Source organism: Trachurus japonicus, chromosome 3 (genome assembly GCF_045865225.1).
Source record: "Trachurus japonicus isolate A0001 chromosome 3, Traja_1.0".
NCBI lineage: Eukaryota > Metazoa > Chordata > Actinopteri > Carangiformes > Carangidae > Trachurus > Trachurus japonicus.
Genome location: NC_140909.1, coordinates 11,884,387 through 11,908,980, shown reverse-complemented (window position 1 = coordinate 11,908,980; position 24,594 = coordinate 11,884,387). Strand labels below are relative to the sequence as shown.

Here is a 24,594-nt window from a genome sequence, read left to right as displayed (position 1 = left end):
TTCCACCTCCATATAATTGTAATTATGTATCTCTAGTGAAGCTAACATCATGAACAACAACAGGACCTTGAAACTAAAGCAGCTTTTTTACTTGTGAGACTTTAACATGAGGTCATCCTGAGTCTACCTGCACAAAAAAAAAGAGAATTTATGAATGTTTTTGTACGAGAATGTGTTTCAATACAATAATCTCTTAGGATCTGTTACTACATGTTCCTACATGACTTTTTTATAACAAGTAATCAAACTATTGAGGTGTTTGATCCACATTTACAGTTCAGCCTGAATGTAAGTATTGAGTCCTAACGATGAAGTGAACACTCAGACAAAAACATGTTTTCCAGGAAAAAGTTTTTACTGAAAAAAACTATGGTCATTTTATAATTTTATAGCATATGATTGTATAAACATAAACATAGATGGACATCAATGAAAATCAGTTACATAATGTTTAAAATACATCTACTCCTCTTTTAGCAGGTGAGAGTAAAATGCTTTTAAGAGGTTAAAATCTTTCACGTTTACATCAGTCAAAGGTTGACATACAGTGTTAAGTCATATGAGCTAAAATATAAACAAAGACAATTAGAAATCAATTTTTTAATTCTGAATTAACATTTCATCCATTCATATCTGAGGCTGACGACATCAGTGGTCTTGAATGAGCTGACATGCTTGAATAAATTCTACCAAGACAATGACACATGAGGTGTTTTGATGAACATGAACCGCACAGTACAAAGAAAAACTGCCTCCCAACACATGACAAGTTGCTAGTAAAGGGTTGATTGCAAGTGCGGCGACTGAGTCTCTGAGCATCCAGCATCGGGGGGAGTGAGGATCGGGGGTGTAGCGGCTGGGGAGAGGGGGTTGTTACTGGGGTTCGCAGTCAGAGGAGCCTCCCCCATCGTCTCTGTGAGTGCTTTAGTGTAGTTAGTGGAGGAGGTGGTTCAGTGGTCGTCGGTTAGACTACTAGAGACAGTCCACGAGATTCAAGGAGAGAGTGCCGGACAGGGATCAGCGGACTGTCCGTGACGAGCAAAGGCGGAGCTGGTGGAGGGGACTGAGAGGGCAGCGAGTGGTCACAGCCTGTAGTTACCATGCAGATAACTATAGTTTGGGGGGTGGTTAATGTGGTTTGCCAACTGTGGGATGGACCGACAAGAGGCTGAGGCTGGGGGTCAGTGATGATGAGGAAGACGCTACCTCCTCCTCCTGCGTGAGAAAGTGTGGCTGCCTTAAGAGTTCTTGGCCACCATCTTCATCGTGATGGTCTTCACTTCTGAGTACTCCTTCAAGCCGCTTTCTCCCCTGAAAACAGACGACAGGAAATAGTGACGACGCTGCTCATATTTTGTTTTAAACTATCATATTCTGACAGCAACATTGAAATATAGTGGAGACACTGGTCAGGGGCCCTGGGGGGGATTGTTGCAATATCCTGTTAGATAAGGATTTATGTCATGTTAGGCAATTTGGGAAAGTAGGTTTTCAAAACAAAAAGTCAGGATTAGTAATACTGTGGTTAATTTGTGTATATTCAGTGGGCAGTCAACCAAGTCATACTCACAATTCACGCCCATTGCCAGACATTTTATATCCTCCAAATGGACACTGTGTGCTCAGAGCGTTGAAGCAGTTTATCCTGCGAAAACACACAAAACATTGATCACCTCCGTGACAATTTGTCCAAAGCAGTAGCATCTAGAAAAAACTGAGTTAATAACACATTTCCATATTTTCAGCTACTTTTTGAAACCCTTCTGGATTGTCAATATCAAACAGATGGTGATTTGATTTTTCTAACTGCAGCTGCCTGGGAATAAAACAGAGACCAAAAGAAGAAATACAAATGTTTGAGATGAGTAAAAAAAAACAAGGTGAAGACAGTTTGTGTTTTTTAGAATTGAGAAAGTCGCCGGGAGACGTGTGACTGAGCGTCCAAAAATCCCCTCATGGTTCGGCTTTAACAGTCCGTGACCCAGATTATGAATTAGACCCTATTTTAAAAGCTGGAGGAGCTCTGACTGATCAGTGTTTGGGAAAATGAACTTGAAAAGTAAAGTAAATGTAAGTCTCTGCATCCACTAAGAGCAAATCTTGAATTATGTATATCCTATTCTAAAAGCTTTTGATGGAAAGCTGATGAGTGTCATGGGAACAAAGTTATGACAAAATATTAAATGAAAAACTGAAACAAGTTCCTCACGACATCACCAAAATCAACAGACAGTAAAAAAAAAAAAGACGTATCTATGAGATCAGGGGGGAAACTGGAGCCACAGCTGGTTGTCTGTGGTCAATCCCACATGACTTACTACATTAGGAGAAACGGTGATTGTGGCCGGCATTAGTGGTGAGGAAATGTTGCTTGGAATAGGCAGGATTAGTTGAAGAAGAAAAGAGGAAGAGGAAGAAAGTTTTCTGTTGAAAAAGGAAAAAAGAAAAAAAAAGTTCCCCAACAGAGGAGGAAGAGTGGGAGGAGGAGGAGGAGGAGGATGGAGACGGGGTGGCATGAAGGATGAGGGTAGAAGAGAAATGTTTTCTGAGCTAGCGGAGGATTGCAGTCAAGTATGACAAGTTGTGAAAATTTCTTGGCAGATCCCGTATGTTAGCTATACTTCTACCCTGCTCATAACCATCTGCAGCTAATTACAACGAGAAACAAAACAATCTTAGGTGAAATCAAGAAGTAACATTTTATGACCATTTCATTTATTCTGATTATAAAATTAGGGTGTCAGTTTACATTTACAGTTTATGTTTTACGCTGTTGTCTTGCACTGGCACATTACTTCTGATATTTTTACATCTTGAATGTCTGAGTTGATGGAAAAAAAAGGGAAGGAAAACATTTCTTTGTGGCTTGTGTAATGATAGTAACGTGGCATTTTGCCAGTTTATGGTTTCTAGATGCCTGAATAACTTCCCACATGAAAAATATTCCTGATTGCAGCTACGGGGAGAGACGGCGGATGAAGCTTACCAGACAGTGCCGGCTTGCATGGCTGTGGAGATGGTCATGGCTTTGTTGATGTCGTTGGTGAAAACGGCCGCAACCAGACCATAATCTGTGTTGTTGGCTCTTTCTATCACTTCCTCGATAGTTTTGAACTTCATGAGCTGCTGGACCGGTCCAAAAATCTGTAAACAGGGGATACAATACACAGGTTCATTAGTAACGCCACATGTTCTCATTTACTTGTCTCATATCTGTTATAGTTACACATTAGTGGTCATAAACAAAGAGGTGTGAAAGGTTACGGATACAGTTCAGTACAGTCACAAGTTTACTTTATAAACTTATATTTCCACTATGTATATCAGAGCCAATTACTCTACTTTTTTTGTAAGCGACATATTTAGTAACTAATGACTTTGCAGGTCAGACAGAATACAAGATAAACACATGAATCATCAGGCATGTTTATAGATTTATTAACCCAGTAGAACATAAAGTGGTTGAAATTCACTCTCCTTCACCCAGCTACAACATGAAATTCTGTTTACATGGCATCAATAATAAGATTATATATAATATTTATAACACATGATCTGCATAATAAGTAATTTTACTTTTATTACTTTAGTACTTAGACTTAAGTAAAGTCAAGGCACTGACATGAATGCAGTGATTTTAGTGTGTGTGGTATTACTACTTTCTTTTAAAGAACTTCCTCCACTACTGCTTCACCCACAGATATACTGTATGTGCATTAGTTGTGCTTGTGAAAGCTTCCTCTTTATCACCGTACCTCCTCTCTGGCGATGCGCATGTCATCCCCCACATTAGAGAAAACAGTGGGTTCGATGTAGAACCCTTTCAAGCCCAAAGCTTTGCCGCCACACTCCAGCTTGGCTCCTTCGCTGATGCCGCTCTGGATAAACTCCAGCACACGATTCTGCTGCTCCCGACTGATCTGTGGAGGTGGAGGACAGAAAAGGATGCAGAAAGAGGAGAAAGAAGGACATTAAGTATGTGAGATAAAATGATATAAGGACAAAGAAACCACTGCTTGAAAGTTAAAATCAAACTAAAGCTTGATGAGGTGACCGGTGCGTTGTGCTCACTCACCTGTGGACCCTGCTCAGTAGTGGGATCGAAGGGGCTGCCGACTATCCTCCTCTTGGCTCTCTCCACGCTCCTCCGGACAAACTCGTCATATATGGGCTCCTCCACATAGATGCGAGAGCCCGCTGTGCAGCACTGGCCTGCGTTGAAAAACACACCCTGGTGGGCCTGTTCTACAGCCAAATCCACTGGGGGAAAAAAACAAAAAAATTGGGATTATTGCAGATAAAATGACTTAATTATTTAAAAAAAACTGCCTCAAGATTTTGATTCTTGAAAGTGAACTTATGTAGAAGCTAATGTTAACATAAGCTACATACATATAAAAACTTTATCTTGTTAAAAAAAAAAAAAAAAGAAGCTTTGTATGCAGGATATTGTTACAAAATTTGCCCCAATATTTATTGGAGGTATCCTGTGCAAATCTGATACCTGACACCTGAGAGACAGGACCCTGCTGTTGTCCATGAAGGGTTAACACACCCCTGTGATTTATGGGTCTCGGCTGAAGCACCCGACTGAGTCAGGGTCCATTCTCCTGATTTACAGGCCTTGGGGAGCCCCTCTCACGGCTGCTGAAAGCATTTGAAAGCCTCAGCACCCCCAGTTTGGTGAGCCATATAGACTTTATATGAAAGCCATCCATCCACAGGTTTTCATAGCACTACAAAACCTTTGAGCATTTTAGGATACTCAGCCCATGTGTGTTTATCCACAGACCGAAGGGCCTGAGAATGGGGATGTATAACTAAACAAAACAGGGATAGTGGTGGTGGAGCAGCTGGTGAGGGTGACAGGCAAAAAAACAGAGCGATGAATAAAAACTTACAATCAGCATCTGCAAATATGATGTTGGGATTCTTTCCTCCCAGCTCCAGCGTCACTCTCTTCAGGTTACTCTTCCCAGCTGCTTCTTGGATCAGCTTGCCGACCTAGCGGAGGAAACAGATCTGAGGTTTACTCACAGTGATGCAGGCCTGCAGCCAGATCAGTAAATCAGCTGGAGCCATTAAACAGCTTAAAAGAGGTTGGTTAGCTCCAAACAGGGAATGCACCGGTAGGCCAGCTGAAACATGAGTTCTGCAAACACACAGAATGAATATCTATTTCAGGTTTTGGAAACAGCAACAGGAAAATAAAATTATGTTTTAGCTGGGAACAGCATCTGATGTCTAATGGAGGGCAGGAAGGAGCAACCACAAGGTGTGTGGGTGGTGTCCTGTGATCTGACTGACAGACAGACAGAGAGGGAGAGGGAGAGGGGGCTGCCGGTCCGTCGGCATGGAGGACGATAAAGTCAAAGCTTCAGCCTCTCATCTACAAATCATGTGTTTCGTTCCGCAGACGTCTTCAAATACCTGTTCTACAGTTTCAGATTTTATGATGATGATTCTCTTCTTTTGAAAGATGTATTTTGTTATCCTGATGACAATGATGACATGATGACAAATGATCATTTTAAATGTATGTGTGTTATGTTAACTGACGATATAACTCGAGCAAGTTTCATGAGTCTGTGGAAACCAATAGATGATTGAAGCAGTTCACAAAATACACACATTATGATGTTAAGTAGACATAAATTGAAATAGTTAGATTTAAATTTATTTCAAAATGAAGAGCTAAGAGACAGACGAGATGTGATCAGTATTTGAAGTCATGGTTGTAGGAATCATGTGGCCATTATATTAAAAGACAAGAACATATTAATACATTATACTTTATATTGAGCTGCTGTCTCAAATCAAATCGACCACTAATCAAGAGCTTGGTGGTTTCATTCCCAGCTGCATTTTAAAATGACTCTGCGGCAACATACTGAGCCCAAACTGTCCCCAATGTATCAACAGTGAGTAAGAGTGTGTGTGTGTGTGGTAGAAAAGGAAATTCATGTGTGGGAGTGAGTGAGTGTGGCTTGAAGTGTAAAAAGTGTTTGATAAGACTAGAAAAGTGGCGTGTGAGTGGAGTCCACCTACTTATTACTAACACTTTCCTGCATTTGTGGAAGTTTCAAGAGTCAATATTATGACAATGAGAGATTTCGGTCACACATTGTGATAGTTTTGTTAAAACCGCACAGGAAATAAACAACATTATTTCCCCCGCTGGAAATTTCTGGAAACATGATTTTGGGACAGAGTGAAATTAATCAGCTGCTTTATCTGATATTTTTGCAGTGTCTTGAGATCTTGACTCAAGAGATAACAAGTCTGAGAAACCCCATACACACACCTCCCTCACAACCCTACACCCTAAACAAGCATTCATCTTCCTGTTACTCATACAGCCTGTTTTATTTTCCGAGAGAACTGACAGGATAAAGTGGAAAAATACCCTCTCGGTGCCTTAACAAGGGGGGGAGAGAAAAAAATCCCATTGAAGCACATGGAAAAGACTCATCTTCAAGTTACCAAGATATAATAGAAAACAACAGAAGAGAGCAGAATCAACTGACTGCTGTGCTGTGGCTTGTACCGAAGCTGTATAAAAACAACACAGCACTTGGCTTGGCTTCATTGTTTCTGATGTGTTTTTGTCTGTCTTTGATCAGAAACACAAAGCGGCTGGCTAAAGGGGGAGTTAGCGTGTGTTTATTCAGGGGTAAAGGAAACACGCTGGGCTGCCAGACTCCTCCATGCGGAGTCACAGTCACATGTGAATGAGTACGAAGATGAGCTGTTGGTCCTTTAAAATCCACCTGTAGCTACGCCGCCACCACCTTCCAGCCTGCGAGGAGATGCGGCGGTGGTGGTGGTGGTGGTGGTGGCTACTATCCCCCACCACTAGCTACTACAGCGCAGTGACTCACTGTCTGGGCATCAGCAGGCTCTTACAGCACTGGCTGATTCGCTCAGTAATTGACTCCAGATCACATGAAACAACAGGAAAACTAGTAAAAAAAAAAAAAATGAAAGAAAGAAAGAAAAAGAAAGAAAAAGAAAAAAAAACTGGGCCACTCACAAAGGAAGTGTTCAATCAGGACGAGATGATAAAACAAAGAAGATGTTTGTGTTAGAAGGTGCACACACTGATTGGGTGTGTCTGTGTGGGCTTGTTGTACTATAGTTGTGGGCTCCAAAAACAAGCAGACCACTATACTTGTGGGGACCGACAGTTTTGTGGGGACCAAAATGCTGGAGTCGAGTTTAACTAGGTTGATGTCTTAGTTTTTAAGAGTTAGGGTTGGACAATAGGTTGTGATAGTTAAGGTTTGGATAAGAAGCTGGGGAATATGTTGTGTAAATGACAGGTCCCAACAACGATATGTGTGTTTGAGCAATAGCGACAACTGGAAAATGTTTGTGTTACATTAAAGAGACATTCATGGTTCAGATTTGTACAAGGACTTGGTCAATATTTTAGTCTAATAGCTTCCACGTTTTCTTATGTTTGTCAGGTCTTGTTGCCATGTTTAATGTTTTCATTTTAAAGTCTCAACAAAAGGCTGAAACCTTTAAGATGAAGTGGTTGTAATCAACGAACAAGACTAAGATTACAATCAAACCAAGACCAGCATCAGAAAGCTTGTGGTTCAGCTGTAGCTGCTGAGTTCATTATTATATTAATTGATGTGTGTAACATATTAATGCCATTGAATCCGTTAACTCAAGACATTTCACTGGAGTAAGTCGATAAAGATTCCTCGACCAGCTCAGGTATCATGGCTCAAAATCCTCTTCATTCACATAATGTCCTGTCCTTTTTTTCTCCTCTCCATCTTTTCTATTTTTGCTTTCACTGCTGAGTCTGTTTGGCTCCTTATCAAGGCCAGTTGTCCATGATGTCTTTACCTGTGTGGGGTTATTGGAGGTCACACACACACACACACTGTTCCTCCAACATGCCACCAGGGTCAAAACAGACATCTCCATAAACCACAGAGGCCGATCCAAATATAATATAAATCTGGCTCATTTACCGAAGATACATGTGAAATACAGTCTTGTCACATCAAAACATAAATTCTCCACTGGAATTGCTGTAAATGGTTTTACCAGAGAGGTTAGTTTGCAGTTAGATATAACAGATGTTTATAAATGATCTGCAAAAAAGGAATCTGCTGTCACTCTGGCTGTTACCTCCGGCCGGAGGAATGCATTTGGACCGCAACACCCCCGAGCGCTCAACACCTAACATGGTATACGTCCTTGATGATTTAGCTTTCCATTAACTGCCTCCCTGTTCTGCAAACTACAATGGTTTATCCTTTGTGTGTGTGAGAGGCAGTGTTTTCAGAGAGATGTCTTTGTATACTCTTGACAGCGCAAATATGTGCATGTGTGCGAGATAAAATCAGAGCCCCTCGACATGAGGAGTAATGACAGGGCACACAGCTTATGTAAGAGCCCATTTGTTTGTCATTTAGACTTCAATACAGGAACACAGCGTCCCCTAATTACGCAGCCTCCTCTTATGCTCTGCACATGTTGGTCACTGTGTCACTTGTGTTTGCTGACAAGAGCGAGTGGTACCGAGTGGTTTTTATCTTCACTTAGAGCACAAAAGTACCTCAGTCGATCCTGTGAAGGCCACTTTGTCAATGCCCATGTGCGAAGCAATCGCAGCTCCTGCCGTTGGCCCGAATCCTGGCAAAATATTGATGACTCCCGGTGGAAACCCGGCCTGTCAAAACAATATGAGAGGAAACAAGCTTTAGCGGAGATGACAGCAGAGCCAAGCAAAACCACAGGCAGTGTGGGGGAATCCGGACCCAACCCAACCTCCCTACCAGCAGAGAGTGGAGAACATCAAAAAGAAGAAGGCAACAGACAGATAGTCTCCAAAAAGGGGAGAGGCCAGAGAGGACAGGGAGGATGTGGACACTGAAATCTGCACTTGTATTAACTTTTCTCATATCATATTTATGTTGACTGTCGACCTACACTGAGAAGTCTGTGATGATTTATGTTATGTGCTTTGTGCATCAGTACTCTGTGGTAAAGTGTCAGCAAATTGATTTCTATAGCTATTTCTAAGATGTGAAAAATATGGATTGAAATATTTCAAAGCCACCTTTTCTTAAAGCACATCAACACTGAAATGCACATCTGTTCACACATCATTAAGTGCTAATGATGGCTGTCTTCAGCTCTATGGTCCATTAAGTCTGTTGCTGATTTAAACTGCAATGTGCAGCTTCATATAAGCTGATATTAGTCTAATGTTGGCAGCATAAGAAAAACAGGAACAACGTCCCTTACTTCATCTTGGGAGTGTGACTCCAAGCTATTAGCTCGTTCAAAGCGCTAACCTTTAGCTCCTTTTGCTGTTGCGTTAGGTATGTGCAGTAATTTGTTACCAAGTGAAACCAGACAAAAACAGTGCGTGGCTCCAATAATATGAGCTGAATTGATTATTATTACTGCTGATATTTTATGTTGATCTAAGTGCCAGCTATGGTGCAATGACATCCACTTTGCCAACAGTCTGTTGACATGTCTGTACTTCCTTTTATCACATAGGCGATTCAGTGGAGTCACAATTTCCTGATATCTCAAATTCAGAATTACGATTCAGACGCTGACTGGAAAGAGTTTCTGTGGCTTTTAATGACCTTTAAACGGGGAAGTGCAGTAGCTGAACTGACAGTGATGCTCGGTGATTCAGTGCACAAAAACAAAACGGTTATGACCTCTGCTGTTTTTATCTACTAATGAGAAATTTCAGCACCTCAACTGATATAATCAAAACTATGTACAAGTTATAAACTCTAGTGTTGTTGGCTGGAGTTCATCTAAATGTGGAAACAAGGATTATGGACTCTGAGAAGATGCACCAGATAGACAAGTGACGCTTTATCAAACATCTGTTTTTTGTCACTTTGAGGTTACATTAACATTGCACTATCCAAAGGAAGTGTTGGCCAAATTCGTAGTGAACACTGTGTTCTTGGCTGAAACTGAGACTTGTAAGTGATTCTGATTCAGTTATTGGACTATTAATGTTGCTCAGCTCAAATAAAATAAAAAAAATGTTGACAAAATGCCTTGCGAGCAGATTTGTGGCGGTTGGCAAAAGCGATTGTGTCGTTTACCTCCTTGATGAGAGCGGCCATGTAGAGACAGGTGAGAGGCGTCTGCTCAGCAGGTTTCAGGACAACAGTGTTTCCACATGCGAGCGCCGGGCCCAGCTTCCATGCTGTCATCATCAGAGGGAAGTTCCACTGTGCAGGACACACACACACACACACACACACACACACACACACACACACACACACACACATGCCGGAAAAAGACATCATGCATCTGACTGACACACTGGGTGGTCACAAGTCAAGCTCAATAAGTCATCGCTCTTAAGTCACTTACTCTCATTTTCACTCTGTCTAAACATAGTCAAGTGAGAAAATGTTCTCGGCACTTGTACAGTATTTTCTCTTCCCACAGTATTCTGAGAAAGCTGGGAAATTGCAACACATGTGCAATAGACCCATATCACTGTACAACACACAGGCCTGTGTTATTTCTGCTTTACACAGGAGCCCATGGGGCTCAACACAGAACCGCACGCTTTCTGCACTCTTGCACAATCAACAGTGTCTCTTTCTCCTTGATCTTTTCCTCCTTTCTCACCATTCTCCTTTCCTCAAACCCACTACGTTAAATCCCCCCAGCTCAGTCCTCTGCCTCTCACTTCTCGTTCCCTATTACTCAAACTCACTGGCACAGTCATTTTGGGGGCTTACCAGCAGATTTACCCGAATAAACAGTGACTGTCAGGGAATTACTGGAAACTACAGCATGTAATGACAACAAACAGCCAAAACTAACAACGTACGATATCTCGGCAATTCACTGTTATCTGCTTCCTTCCTTTTTTTTTCTTTTTCTTGCGTCCATTTATTTCCATCACACATGTCACATGTATGAAGGGTAATACTCACAGGGATAATTTGTCCACAAACTCCAATGGGCTCATATCTGGTAAATGTCAGATACTCTCCATCTGTGGGGGAACACACACACACACACACACACACACACACACACACGCACACACGCACACACATACACACAATGCTTTAAAAAAAAAAATGTCTTAAACACATGAAAAATGTCACCACCTGATACCCCCGGTGTTGTTGACTTGACATCTTAATTTGCAAGTGAATCCACGCGCTACATTCCTCGTTTCTTTACCCTGGTGAGAGATTACATTTCGTTTCGAGCCTCCAACAGCACAGGCATGTGTGTAACTGTTTTAGGTCATAGAGATGGGTGTTATGCTGGAAAGGTTTTCTCATTCCTCTTGCATTACTTGAATAAAGAGGAGGTACTTATTGAGGGTGTGCCATGCTTGTTCATCATCCACAAAAACAATTGATACTGAGAAATGTGTGTATAAATTTGTTACAACAGTCGCCAGCTGGTGAAACACTGCTTTATGTTGCTTTTGGACTTGAATGATCAATGTGGAAGACGAGCCAGATGAGCATGAAGTATGACAATGGGCCCACAGCTACATAAGTGGATAAAGTTCAGGTTAATACATAGCATGTCAACCTTTTTCCTTCAGTCCAAAGTGGATGTGGGATCTTTCAAAACTGTTATTGTTTGCAGGATGAAACTATAACCCTGTCAGACATGAGACCTTCAAGAGGAACTCAAGTATCTGCGAGGTTTGTTTGGAAGTATGACGTCTGCAGATGACTTATATTTCAATTTGGATCATGCAATGTAAACTACACCAAAATGTGTAGCCAAAGCTCCACATGAAGACACTCCCCATTCATTACTCACTGTGATACTATGATATACTCATTTAACACCGTGGCTGTATCATAATGGGAGAGATGAATAGATGCCAGGGGGGTTGGTGATGATAGATGTGCTGCACCTCATCCTGACAGGTGAACAAATATGATGTACTGACTGTCTTACCTCATACAGGCGACAGGAATATCCCTGCTTATTTTCTCCTAGCGTCTTACAAGAGGAATAACGCTAAAAACCAGAGCCCTGGGATAAGGCTCAGCATGGTTGGCTTGGCAGCAGTGTGCAAGAGAAGCTTTTTAGAGGGACCATACAGTGGTATGAGGAGGTTTCCCATGTCCTCTTATCCCTCTTATTCCTTTTCCACCCCCAAATTCAGCCGCCTTAGAGCCGTGATGATCAATGTTAGTGTTTTGGATTGATTTACAGTTGAATATCTTATGCAACTGGAGTATACTGTAGGTATGGTTTTTATACAAAACAATTTATCTCTTTCAACTAAATACGCCTTCAGTGCAATCTTAAAGCGGCTATGATCAATATCTTCAGATCTAAAAAGAGCAACTCATAGTGCTCTATTGATAATTATCTGACTCTGCAGGGTCCCTTTTTTTTTTCTTTTTTAAATAATGCTAGTTATTGTATTACATCTTGTGACTATTGCTCTTACCAGAAACAAAACGTCACACAAATGATAATTTGACAGCTTCTTTCGTTATGGAGGCTTTTTATGATTCTATGTTTACTGTCCTAATAAAAGGAGTTGTACAAATATGACATTATTATTAACTTGTAAATAAATGAACAGAAAGATAAATAGATGTAGACAAATAGATAAATGGTTTAAATAAATAATTAACTTTTGATTTGATACCCAGCTGTAATAATAATAAAAAAAATCTATGGCTTCTTAATGGATAAACAACCCCCCTGTTTCTCATCATCTGTTTCCCTGAGACGGCGTACCCAACCTTACCCATTGGGATGGAAGTGCCGTGGATCTTGTCTGCGTATCCAGCGAAGTATCTCAGCGTCTTTATGGTTCCTTGGAGGTCCACAAACAGGGTGGGCAGGAAGGGCTTCCCACTATTCAGTGACTCAATAGTCTGAAAAGAGACGGGGGGAAGATGTTTGAGAAATATGTGATATAACCTTGTGATCCTCACATAATTCCACGCTGCTCCAGCCTTAACACTCTCTCATGGGTGAAATGTGACACTGAGATAACACTAAACTTCAAATATAGCCCCTAAGTTACAGTTACACGCTCTCTTTAAGGAAAAGCATGTTTTTTTGTGTTTTCAAACCTGGTGGTAACTCAAAATGTTTTGCAGAAGGTGTAAAAATGTATAATTACTGCAAAAACGAAGATAAATGCAAACTATTTCATGCAGTTAGGGTGCTGTTATAAAAACATATCAACAGGGTAAAAAAAATCACTTGGACTATGTCCATGGAATAAAAAAGTTTCAACTAAAGTTTACACTATGTAATTCAGAATTATTTAATCCCATATTCAGTAAACTTACTGCTAGATAGACACTGTCTCTCTCCACCAGGTCGGCCAGTTTGGACAGCAGACGGCCTCTCTCAGACGCGTCCATCCTCCGCCACACGGAGCCCAGAGAAAAAGCGAGACGAGCCGCCTGCACTGCTTTATCCACATCAGCCTGGGAGATAATAAGGAAATTATTAATTATTGAACCTCATCCAGTAGACAGGTGTGTTTTTACACTCCCTCACACCAGTAGCATACATTAATATTTTCTGATATTCCTTTTTTCTTTTTTTTTCTGAACAAAGTTACAGTTACTAGAAATGTGCAAGAACAAGTGCCAGTTCACCAAAAAACAATAAGAGCCCCATCTCATACTGTGCTTCAGTTTATCTTAATTCTTTAGAAACAGTTTACTTGTGTATAAAAAACTAAAAACAAGATTTAAATTGAGTAAAACTGAAACTAGATTTGCAAACTATGAAGGGGTGTAGGAGGAAAATACTGCACTCCTTCCTCTGCTGCATTGATTTAATGGCTTCAGATAGATTTTGAATCCAAAACATACAAAAAAGAACCACTGTTGCTCTGAGGCGACCAACTACAACATCAAACTGCCATATATTACCGTATAAATAATAATCATCCGATAACACAATAATAAATATAAAGTAAAGTAATACTTTTTGAGTATGGATCGTTTATAATTGTGTCATTGTTACCTATGATGTGTGTATTTACCTTCTCTGCTTCCTGGACCTCACAGATCTGCTCTCCAGTGGCTGGGTTGTAGGCGGGGAAGACCTTCCCACTAACAGAGTCCTGCCACTCATTGTTGATGAAGATCTGCAGCAGAAGATGGCAAGCTTTAGTATTCAGTAATAAATAACCAGCTTTAAAGAGATTACAGGTCATGAATCTAGTTTCTTTACACGAATGAAACGCACAAATGGATTATTAAACCCTAACATATGCAAAGATTTGCAAACATGCTGAGCTCGAGCGGGGAGATAGAGTAATGACTACCTTATTTTATTTTTAAATATTGATGTTATGTTAAGTAATCATTTCATTACACCATGTTGGCCGCGGTAACATGCCTGCTGCAGCTGAGGCTGTGAAACACTAACAGCCCCAGCACTTCCAGGCTCTTGTGTAAGGGATATGGGAGAATCTCTGGAAATCTGGACAGAGATTCCTGCCTGTCCAGCATTGCTCTCTGGGGAGTGCTCCACCATCCAGACAAAGGGGGTGGGTGGATGTAGGGGGTTGGTGGTGGGGGGGTGGGGGCAGATAAATCCCTATCAGACACCAGACCCCCACCCCTACCCCCACCACCACCACCACCCTCCCCATGCACACAGACACACGTTTCACAACATCACTGCTCGTTTACGAGATCATAAAACACGTGCCGCGCTTGGTTTCTGTGATGCGTTAAAGCAAGTCTTCCGTTAAACAACCGCCTGGGATTCCAAACAGGACACATTCAACATCTATTGAGACCGAAAGAAAAACAAATATTTACACAATCACAAACTGAGAATTATGTCAGCGGAGGACAAACAGAAATCCTTCATACCAGGCCGATGAAAAGAGGAACAAAATCCATGGTGTGATTTGAAATTTGTAACTATATCTTACGCAAGTTAAGTAAGTAAAAAAAAAAAAAAAGTTCCTTTCTTACTGACATGTTTAGATCCATTAGGCAGACTACTCACACACTGTTTTTAATGGCTGTCAGTCTGTCTGATAAATAGAGTGCAAGGAGAACATCTGCTGGCACAAATCCCTCTGTGTATACATATGCTCTTACCGTCCTTCTACTTTAGAGGAGCTCAGATGCACTGAGAGCAAACCTGAGAGCAGGGTTCAAGTATCCCACTGGCCTAAGCCTCCCTAAACTCTCCAACATGTTTACCTCCATAAACGCTGAGCTTTAAGTACTATTTAATTGGCTGTAAACTGTTAGCCGTGTTTACTTTTGAGCTGGTATAAAATGCCAGGGAGTCTAAAAAACTGTTGGGAGTCACAGCAAACACATGACTCCGCCTGCCTTCGCCTCCTCCTCCTCCTCCTCCTCCTCCTCCTCATTCCCACGGCTCCCAAGCTCATAATGTGGACTCTGCATATGAATAACTCACATGCAAGACGTTTAAGGTGTTCAGTATCTGTGTGTACCACCCAGCAGAACCATACGTTAGCAGACTCATTCCTTTGTAGTGGTCACACACCTAAACACACACACACACACGTAGAGACAGACACAGGCCAGAGTGGCTTCTCTCTGCACCAGCCCGGTATTCTCAGGCGCCTTCCATCAGAGGCCACCTTTAATCTGCCGCTCATTAAGAGCACTTCATAAAATTGTCAGTAACGATAAGGAGCAGAGGGCCAGCTACAAAAACAGAAAGTCCTGTAGAGCACTGAATTAGCTTTTAAATTTATAGGGGCCACTGAAGTGGGGCGCCCTAAATCAGAGGAGCCCCCTGACAGCCTCAACAGTCCAAGCAAGAATGCAGACCATGGGTAGCTTTATGCATGGCGTAACCCCTCTCACAAGACGCTGCTAAAGGAGAACGGATGAAGCACGAGAACAGTGGAGCAGGCCGCCACCTAAATCACGGCCAGAAAAGGACAACTGTCAGCCGCCGTTTGGCTCGGCCCTCTCTCTGGGCTCGGACTGGTGTTAGACTTTTGTCTCGTTCCATTGAGAGACTTGATTAAGATGACAGGCCCGAGCTGTAAATCAACTCTCAAGGTTTCTTAAAATTGCTTTTTAGGATCATTTGGACGAGGGGCAAAGAACACAGGAATGAAAAAACAAGTGCAAGAGTGCACATTTTCAAATGACAAATAGTGTTTTCTTTCCCATTCCCAGTGGGGTTCTTACTATCACTTCACATGACGGTTTCATGTTTTTAAAAAATCTGCACCACCAAGTGTTTGCTCGGAAATAACTTGAGGATGGTGACAACAACTTTTTGCGATGAAGCCAGTTTAAACATTTTGCACAATGCTAGGTTCACTTTTAAAAAGCATTAAAACTGACAACACGCTCTAATATGTGATGCCTGACATGTATAACGAGGAGGCCTGATGTGGATGAGAGCAAAGCAGTGAGCGTATAGGTCAGGACTTTGTGCGTGGGCCACAGGGCAGCTGCAAACATTTAGCAACTCCCATACTTTTCTTTTCAAAAGCTGTCAATCACATCATCCACAGACAAGCCCGGCCATGGGGATAATGAAACGATGACACATGGAGTAAACAAACACAGTTTTAAGTTTGTTTGTCGGATGCAAGTCGCTGCCCTTTTTGCTAATTTAGTCAAAAACTAAAAAAAAAACTCTAAATGAAAACAATTAGTTCACCTTGTCGCGGAAGGATGTTAAAGTTAAAACAAACAAAAAAAGATTTGTGTGTGTGTGTGTGTGAGAATTCATTTTTTTAGCAGTGAACTGTAATGGGAAGTAAGAAAGGCCAAAATAGTTTCTGCAGCCAACAAAACATCTGTTTGGCTCTTTGCTTCTTCTCACAGCTCAGATGCTAAAGGCTGAAGGAATATGTAATGCTCCTAGGTTCTTGTCTGTGTTTTTTTGTGTTTTTGTGTTTTTTTATAAAGCAGGGAGAATAAGAGGAGGGGGGGTTGATGAGAGGTGGAGTGGGTAAGTGTGTGTGTGTGAGGGTTTAAATATATATATATATTTATATGTGAGTGTGTTTATCCGCAAGGCGCCAAGATTCCACAGCCACACGAATCCTAGCCGGGCACCTGCAACGCTCGTCTGCGCAGGAAGTTTCATATCCTCCTCTATCACAGGACCTCGATTTCCTTTCTGTTCCTGGATGGCTTTCAAAAAGTCTTATAATTACTACTGTTACAAGTGAGTGGAGAGCATGTGAAAGTGGAGACCAGCTGGTGTTTTTTTCTCCTACTCCTCTCCACATGTCTGACACCGTGGAGCCCTCATGTTTTTCACTCACACACCCACAGACAATGCCACCCAGCGCTCCCGGGTTTTGGCGAGGGCGACCTGGCTGTCACTGACTGGCAAACGTCTTTGTCTGGTCGGTGTGTGTGTGTGTGTGTGTGTGTGTGTGTGTGTGTGTGTGTGTGTGTGTGTGTGTGTGTGTGTGTGTGTGTGCAGGCAAGTGGTTAAAAGTCGCTCATCCCGACCAAAGAGTTATGTGAGAAACATTAATTTGACATAAGGCTGTAATTACAAATATTTTCTTATTCAATTTTTCAGTTGATTCAGAAATTTAATACACTTCCCCGCAGTAGCAGACTGTGCACATCACTGCAGCACCACACACTTCACATTTAAATCCTTCTTATAGGTGCATATGATGATAATTTCCTAATATATTTTGGAAAACTCTAAGAAGGAAATTAGATTTTACAGCTGAAAGCAATTCAAGAAAGTTTCTGGTCAGTTTCTTATCCTATAAATACATATATATTCAGCCAATAGTTACATTATTAATTCATCCAGTTAGCTAAATCAGTTTCCATTTCCAAATATCTGAGAGGGGAAAATTGCCATAACACAACAGGCGTAAATGTATCGCCTTTCAGACTTGATCTAAATATTTTCCCCTAGACAAAACATGTTATAATTTTTTCTACAAGCTTAGTGAAAAATAGAGGAAAACACAGAGGCGACGTACACGCAGTCTAATTTTCATGCATCAACAATAAAGCTGACCTCTCCTCTCACTACTGGTGTTTTTCTTCCTCTAAACATCTGAGGTTCAATGAGTTTCCTGTGTATTCAACCATTCTTTAAATCTCAGGTCAGGGAGAGGTTCAAAGAAACATTTTTCACGTAGTTTTCACTGAAAGGATCAGAGGACAAAAAGACAGAAAGTCGTTTTTTAAGAGAGATGTGACGTTTTCCTACAGACGAATAAACATCTAGAAGAAGACTTGTGTCTCTGCTGTGTCTGATGCTGCAGAGCGAGAGAGCCTCCGCCAGCAGATTTATGAAGCCAAGTGTTTTTCATAATGACACCATAAGGATTTACACGTTCCTTGTCAAGAGGGCTGCAGAGTGAAGGTATGGGAAGTTAACAGGGTAACCTCGCTGTCACTGCTCTTCCTTAAACAGTGATTAAGAGACAGGGGACACGATGTTGACGTGTCTACTAAGATGATAATTTACACTCGCTGCACAAGTAGGCATTTCACACCAATGGACATATTAATGGCAGTGCACACTTACCCTGTCACAATCAAAGAGATGTGTTTTAGAGAGTATATAGCCGTGTGTGTGTGTGTGTGTGTGTGTGTGTGCGCGAGAGAGAGTGAGAAACAGGGGATTGTGTAAGCAAAGACATAGAAGGGGGTGGAGGGGGTTCTCGCTGCGCTCGTTGTGATAAATCATTTAGTTGCACAGTATCCCCTAACTTTGGCTCTGTTTGATCTTGATCGCAGTAAGATGGTGGTTTTGAAGTGAAAAACTCCAGAGCTGCAGGTCAGGCTCTGGCGAGGCAGGGCCACTAACCCACACAGTGAGACAGGGTCATAATTTACACCCCAGTGGACAGCACCTAGCATTGGGGAGCCCCAAGCCTCCATCTGTACTATCTCAATCAGTGACAGACTGATGGAGCCTCTTATTCATCCAAAGTGAGTAGATGTCTCTCTGCATGGAGAGGAGCTCTACAAACACACACAGGTTTCTGCACAGGTTCCCATGTAGAAAGTGAATTAACGCCACTGTGAGCAAAGCAACAAAGAAAACTTACAACGGCTGATTAGATTAAAAGATGTGTAACTCTTAATTAACAAGGCCACTCATCCTGATCCTAGTTAGCACTGTACACTGTTTTCTATCTCATTCCCATCTTAGTGCCACAAACACAGCAAAAAAAACATATAAGTCTTTTTAAAATGCAGATTTTTTTTTCTTATAAACTAACTAGGCTCATTTGTTGAAGCTTGATAAAGGACAAGAACATGTTCACTCGCATAATTACCACACACACACATACACAAAATAAAACCCTTTATAGAGTGCTCTTTCAAAGCAAAAACAACAAGGCCCTGCGTCTATTTCCACTCTTGTTAATTTTGTCCCACTGAGTGGCTGGTTTAACGCCGAACAGTGTGAAAAACCACAGAGGTCGAAGGTATCACCCACTAAAAAAGCGTCAGGAAAAGTTCCTCCTTAATTATTCATAAAAGAGAGTCTCTCCTCTCCACTTCACGCCACAATAAATAGCTATCATGGCAGTCTTATTTATGGCTTCCTCCGTGGTCCTATCAACCTTTAAACTATTTCTATCTTGTAACCCAGCTGCTGCATGGAGCCTTCGAGTGATAGAAACGTGGGGGTAGGACGGGAGAAAGCTTTCCTGCTTGTGGTTTTAGCGACTAGAGAAAGTGTGTGTGAAAACTACAAACTCTAACTATTAGCAGAGCTCCGCTTTAATACAGATGCACACGAGAAGGAGGATCGCTTTTGATGATACAATCACACAATGTGCCTTTGAGGGTGAACAGTTCATGACTCGGTGAAAAGGACAAGGGGCAAACCTCGACTGCAATAACACTTTTTATCACATGCTTCCCTGTTACAGAAGCAAACCTGTTAAGTAATGATAGTCTATCAGTCGTATCTCTGTTGCGCAGATGTAATCTGTGCATTGTAAAACAAAGAAAACTCCCAAGGAGTGAATTACTGATGTTTCTCAAATTGTTTTTCAAATTTTAATGCAAGTAATTAAAAAATATTAACATTGTAGGTTATACTGCAGGAAAAAAAAAAGTTTGCATATTATCATTAAAACTACATCTAAGGAAAAATCTGCCTGCAGCTCCATCCACACACCCAACAGGCCAGAGAGCAGTGTTGGCTGTTTCCCCTGCAGTCAGTGGGGTGGAGAACAGGAACAGGGTGTGAGGAGAGCCCACGCCAGGGGTGCCCATAAATCAGGGCCCTTCTGCCCCCTATGTCCACCAAACCAACAGGGACTGGATGATCCAAATTCCTGGGGGTTAATTCACCAAGTCGCTCCCTAAATTTCCTCCTGTACACCATTGTGTCCACCCGTTTAACTAACCCTCTGCTCTGCGAGAGAATGGAAAGCTTGCAACACGACAGAGCCCATGCAACACGTAGCGTCCTCTTGTACAGTGCAGCGGCAGCGTTGCCCTTTGCACTTAAAACACTGAGGTATGTGTTAACACGCAGCAGTAATAGCACTGAATGAACTTACACCACACTATCATTAATCTGTCCTCTGTGAGAAGTGCCCTTTAATCTTACAATCATAAAAAAAAACACTTGTTCTGCAGCTAAAAGACCCTTTCAGGACGGATGATGAGACCTCGAGCTAAAAGTGTCCACACACGTTTACTTCAGATAAACTTAATAATAACATTGATTTTCAGAAACACAGCAGTTATTATGAGTTATATTTTCAGTATGTGTGTCACTGGCTCAACGTTAAAAGTGGGTGAAGAATAATAAAATGATATTATTGAGACTGACTGGTTCATTATAGCTTTAAATATCACTGTTTTTTAACTAATGGCAACAAACTGGTGAAGCTCCTCGCTGTAGATTCATTGTAGAGTTAACTCGCAGCATCCTGAGTTATGACCTAGTGTTTTAATTCAAATCTTTCTGAAAGCAGTTTTTTTTTTCTCTCTCTCTGTTATATTCGCAACATGATTTGTTTTATGACTCAAATAAAGTTCTTTGTTTGACTCATGCTCCTTTTGTCCAGCTGTTTCTGCTGCATCCCCCTTTCTTCCACCCACACACTTCTGGCTGCAGAGCGACTCTACAAACTTCTCTGATAACACGTTTTCTTTCTTCTTTGACAAACATGCAATTTAATCCTAAACAATTTATTCAGAGATGCAACTTTGTGATTGTAGTATAATAATGAGACAATGCCTGTGAGTGTGTGAGTGTGTTCTCACACTGCTTCTCAAATTGCTGTGATCACTGATGTCATTAAAGGAAAATACTTTCAGACCAAGTAGAGAGGCTGTTAGTTGTATTTAGTTCAGCTTTTTCCACTGATGCCTAATATGACTGTGAGCGACCTTAATTACAGAAAATTAAGAAACACTAAGTGAGAAATTATAATAATTAAAGGAAAAAAGGTTTGGATTCAATCTAGCTATATTTCAATTTTACATGTATCCATTCAATTAATTTCTTTATGTCTCTTAATTAAGAGGCTGTAATTGAAAAATACTTTTATTAGGGCTAATTGACTTCCTGCAGTAACCTGAAGATGTTGGCTCTGTTAAATTATTATTTCAGGTGCAATGTTGAATAAATATAAACAATATAGTAACAGTTATAAAAATCCTCCACATGCCCCAGAGTTATATAAATATTTGCAGCTTTACTCAGTTTATTGCTAAAACACACTCAAGCTGTGACACGCCCTTTATTAATACGTTATTGCCTCTATAAAATAAAATAAAAATGCGATTTTGCAGCATGTACAGTCATAACTGGCACAACATACATAAAAATCCAAATTAGGTTTTATCATAAGCTCAAGTCTGCGTTAGAGATGTAACGTTAGGCCTTAAACTCAACTGGTTTAAAAAATCAGATTAGTTTTTTTTTTTTTTTGGAAGTTGACACCAAGATAACATAACAATTCAGTTATTTAGTAGCCTACTTTATAAAACACTATACATTATTATTTTATATTTGATCTGCTTCAGCTATGAAATAAGTTGTTATGGATCATTTAATGCTGATCTACACTGAGCACGTGGACGCGGAAAAAAAAACTGATCGGGACTTTTAAAACGTGCGCTCGTCCGCTATCAGGTCTGAGGTGGAAGTTACGACGCTTTTGTTCGTGGAAGTTTTCTCAGCTCCAGCTCCTGAGTGAGCTGTGCTGTTGCTCTGATAACCGAGAGCTCAGCTGCTGACACACACACACACAGAGAGAGTAGGGGGAGAAAAAAAAGTTGAGCTCCGGCTGCTGCACTTCTCTAAAACTCTGGTTAAAGGTACAGGAGACATCTGCGAGGAACAAGCCGAGTGTAAGTGAGCCCTAGTCGGTCGGCTGAGTGAGGGGTGTGTGGAGAGGAACAGACCTTGGTGTACTTGATCTCCGGGTTGGGCACCGGTGAGGGCATCAGCTGGAGGGATGCCATGAGAGCAGCGGGGTCGCTCTTCACCTCTCCTGGGATCTCGATCTTACTGGAAGTCATCACGGCCGTCTCTCTCTCTCTCTCTCTCCTGCTCGTCTGCCTAGCTGCTGCTGCGCCTCTCTGGGTTTTTTCTCCAGATTTGTGATTAGGACTTTGGGTTTCTTCCTGGGTTTATAGCCAGGTGTCAGCCGCGGTTCATTTTCATTGGGCAAAGAGAAGGGCTGTCCTTTTGAAAATTAAATTCGCGCATTTACATAAACGACCTCAGCCATGCGTGTTAAGGAGGAGAAACACGTCCACCCCACCCACCTCGCACTCCCGATGCACTCCGGCTCCCACTCCCCAGCAGCTGACTGACTGCTCTCTAATTCAAACTTTACCAAACTTCACTTCAGAGAAGCACCAAGCAGAACATGCTGCTTGGTGTCATGTCATTCACGAAATCACTGGTACATAATCCGAACATACTGCCTTATAATAATTCAACATGTTCACACATTTGGCTTCCACATTTCCCCATTTGGCTCTGGCTTCTAAATCACACAGGATCTGTTTTGCGCAAGTGTTTTATAAGTGGCCACATGGGTGAAACAGACCAGCACAGCTCCACAGGGCGCACAACGAAGCCCACGAATCGTTATACAAGGTCAATTTAGTAACTTTTGGATCTTATCTTGCATGATCTTCCTCTGCAGATGGAGTTTGCCCCACTGTTTGTAAATGTTCAGATGCACCTTTTTTTCTGCGCACTTTAAGGACTTTGGCTCGACAGCTTAGATTAAAAGTTAATTCTTCACCTTGAAAACAGCAGCTCACAGAAGAGACGCAGCTGCTCTTTATTGAAAATATAAACTGAGATTCCTGGCCCATCATTAACCATTTCCTAAGTCACATAAAGGTGTCAAACTGCTGTCCTGGGCTCACTATCACCCCATGGGCTCTTATTTACCTTACACAACCTCCCCGCGGTCTAAGATGTTATGTAAATGTGGAGAGCAGTGATTGCTGCTACTTGCTGTGGTGTTGTTGGCAGAGATTTGTCCTGCAGGTGATAATTCCTCCCAGCGCCTGCTTTAAAACCTCCCAATAAACATCCATTAATTAGCCCCGAGAGAGCCCGTCTCAGGAAACTATGGGGGGAATTAAAGCAAATCCACTGCATGTTATTAGCACACCCGCAACAAAATGCACATCCTCACGCATTCATGGAAGTCCCACCTCCAGGTAAGTCAGAAGTGTGGTTGTGATAATGTGGATTCAGTACAAAGAGAAATGGATCTCACGTCTGGGGTCAGTTTAGTTTAGATGTAAACTATATAATCAAAGCTGAATCTCCTCCAGCAGCGTCTTGAAATGTTAGATTTGACGGTGTGGGCCTGTTGACAGGACAAAGGAGTGCGGAGACAGATGTATAGGCCCATCATTTGCAAATCCCGGGAGGATGTTTTCTCTCCATCAGCACATCAGCCTTTCTTCACAGCATGGGCGACACTCTCCAAAGTGTCTGTTTCACATCAAAGCGGACGGGCCTGAAACGGTGACATTGATTAATGCATTCAAAACATCCCATCCTCGGCCTGTCGCCTCACCGTTTCACAACGCTCAGTGAACGGAAGATAAGACGAACCGGGGCAGAGACGGTGGAGGTGGAGGAGGAGGAGGAGGAGGAGAGGCCAACTGCAACTGCAGCAGGAGGAGGAGGAGGAGGCCTCAAATGCATTCATGGAGCTCCCTCTGTTGGAGGAACGGGGGCCTGGGACAGGACACACACACACATACACAGACACTAAATAAATAAATAAATGAATAAAACCCCTTATAGAGGAGAAAATGACTGCGTAAAGTTTAAACTTTGTTACCAGAAAAAAAAAGCTAGATGTTTTCCCCAACACTTTTTTCCATAGACAGCTGATGAGGACAGATGGATGCAAAAGTATTATTCATTTATTTTAGCATAAACCTTTTTTTTTTTAAACTTTTGTTTTATATTGTCAATAATTTTATTATCAACAAAGATATAAAAATAAATAACGTTTTTCAAAAGTTGCCTTTTTGTGGTCTTACAATGAATTTCTCGTTCTAGTCTAACAGTAAAACGTCTCCTCATAAGGTTTTAGAAACATGTAGCCTAATGATAGATAGATAGATAGATAGATAGATAGATAGATAG

General features: G+C 41.6%; 1 protein-coding gene across 1 annotated transcript; it reads right to left on the bottom strand.

The window, feature by feature from the left end:
* Positions 1-336: 336 nt before the first annotated feature.
* aldh1a2 (aldehyde dehydrogenase 1 family, member A2) lies at positions 337-22,571 on the bottom strand. Its single transcript, XM_085761771.1, has 13 exons — positions 22,368-22,571; positions 14,024-14,128; positions 13,317-13,457; positions 12,764-12,893; positions 10,959-11,020; positions 10,107-10,235; positions 8,582-8,695; positions 4,902-5,004; positions 4,076-4,260; positions 3,756-3,920; positions 2,987-3,144; positions 1,571-1,645; positions 337-1,311 (listed from the first exon to the last, which is right to left on the bottom strand). The coding sequence occupies exons 1-13, from the start codon at positions 22,482-22,484 to the stop codon at positions 1,239-1,241; spliced, it is 1,557 nt and encodes a 518-aa protein (XP_085617897.1). The 5' UTR covers positions 22,485-22,571; the 3' UTR covers positions 337-1,238.
* Positions 22,572-24,594: the final 2,023 nt, after the last annotated feature.

Coding starts and splice junctions, on each gene's coding strand:
- aldh1a2 (XM_085761771.1), bottom strand. CDS start 22,484: ATGACTTCCAGTAAGATCGAGATCCCAGGAGAGGTGAAGAGCGACCCC. Junction 4,261..4,901: donor CATATTTGCAGATGCTGATT/GTAAGTTTTTAT, acceptor TTTTTCCCCCAG/TGGATTTGGCTGTAGAACAG. Junction 3,921..4,075: donor CTACTGAGCAGGGTCCACAG/GTGAGTGAGCAC, acceptor CCACCTCCACAG/ATCAGTCGGGAGCAGCAGAA.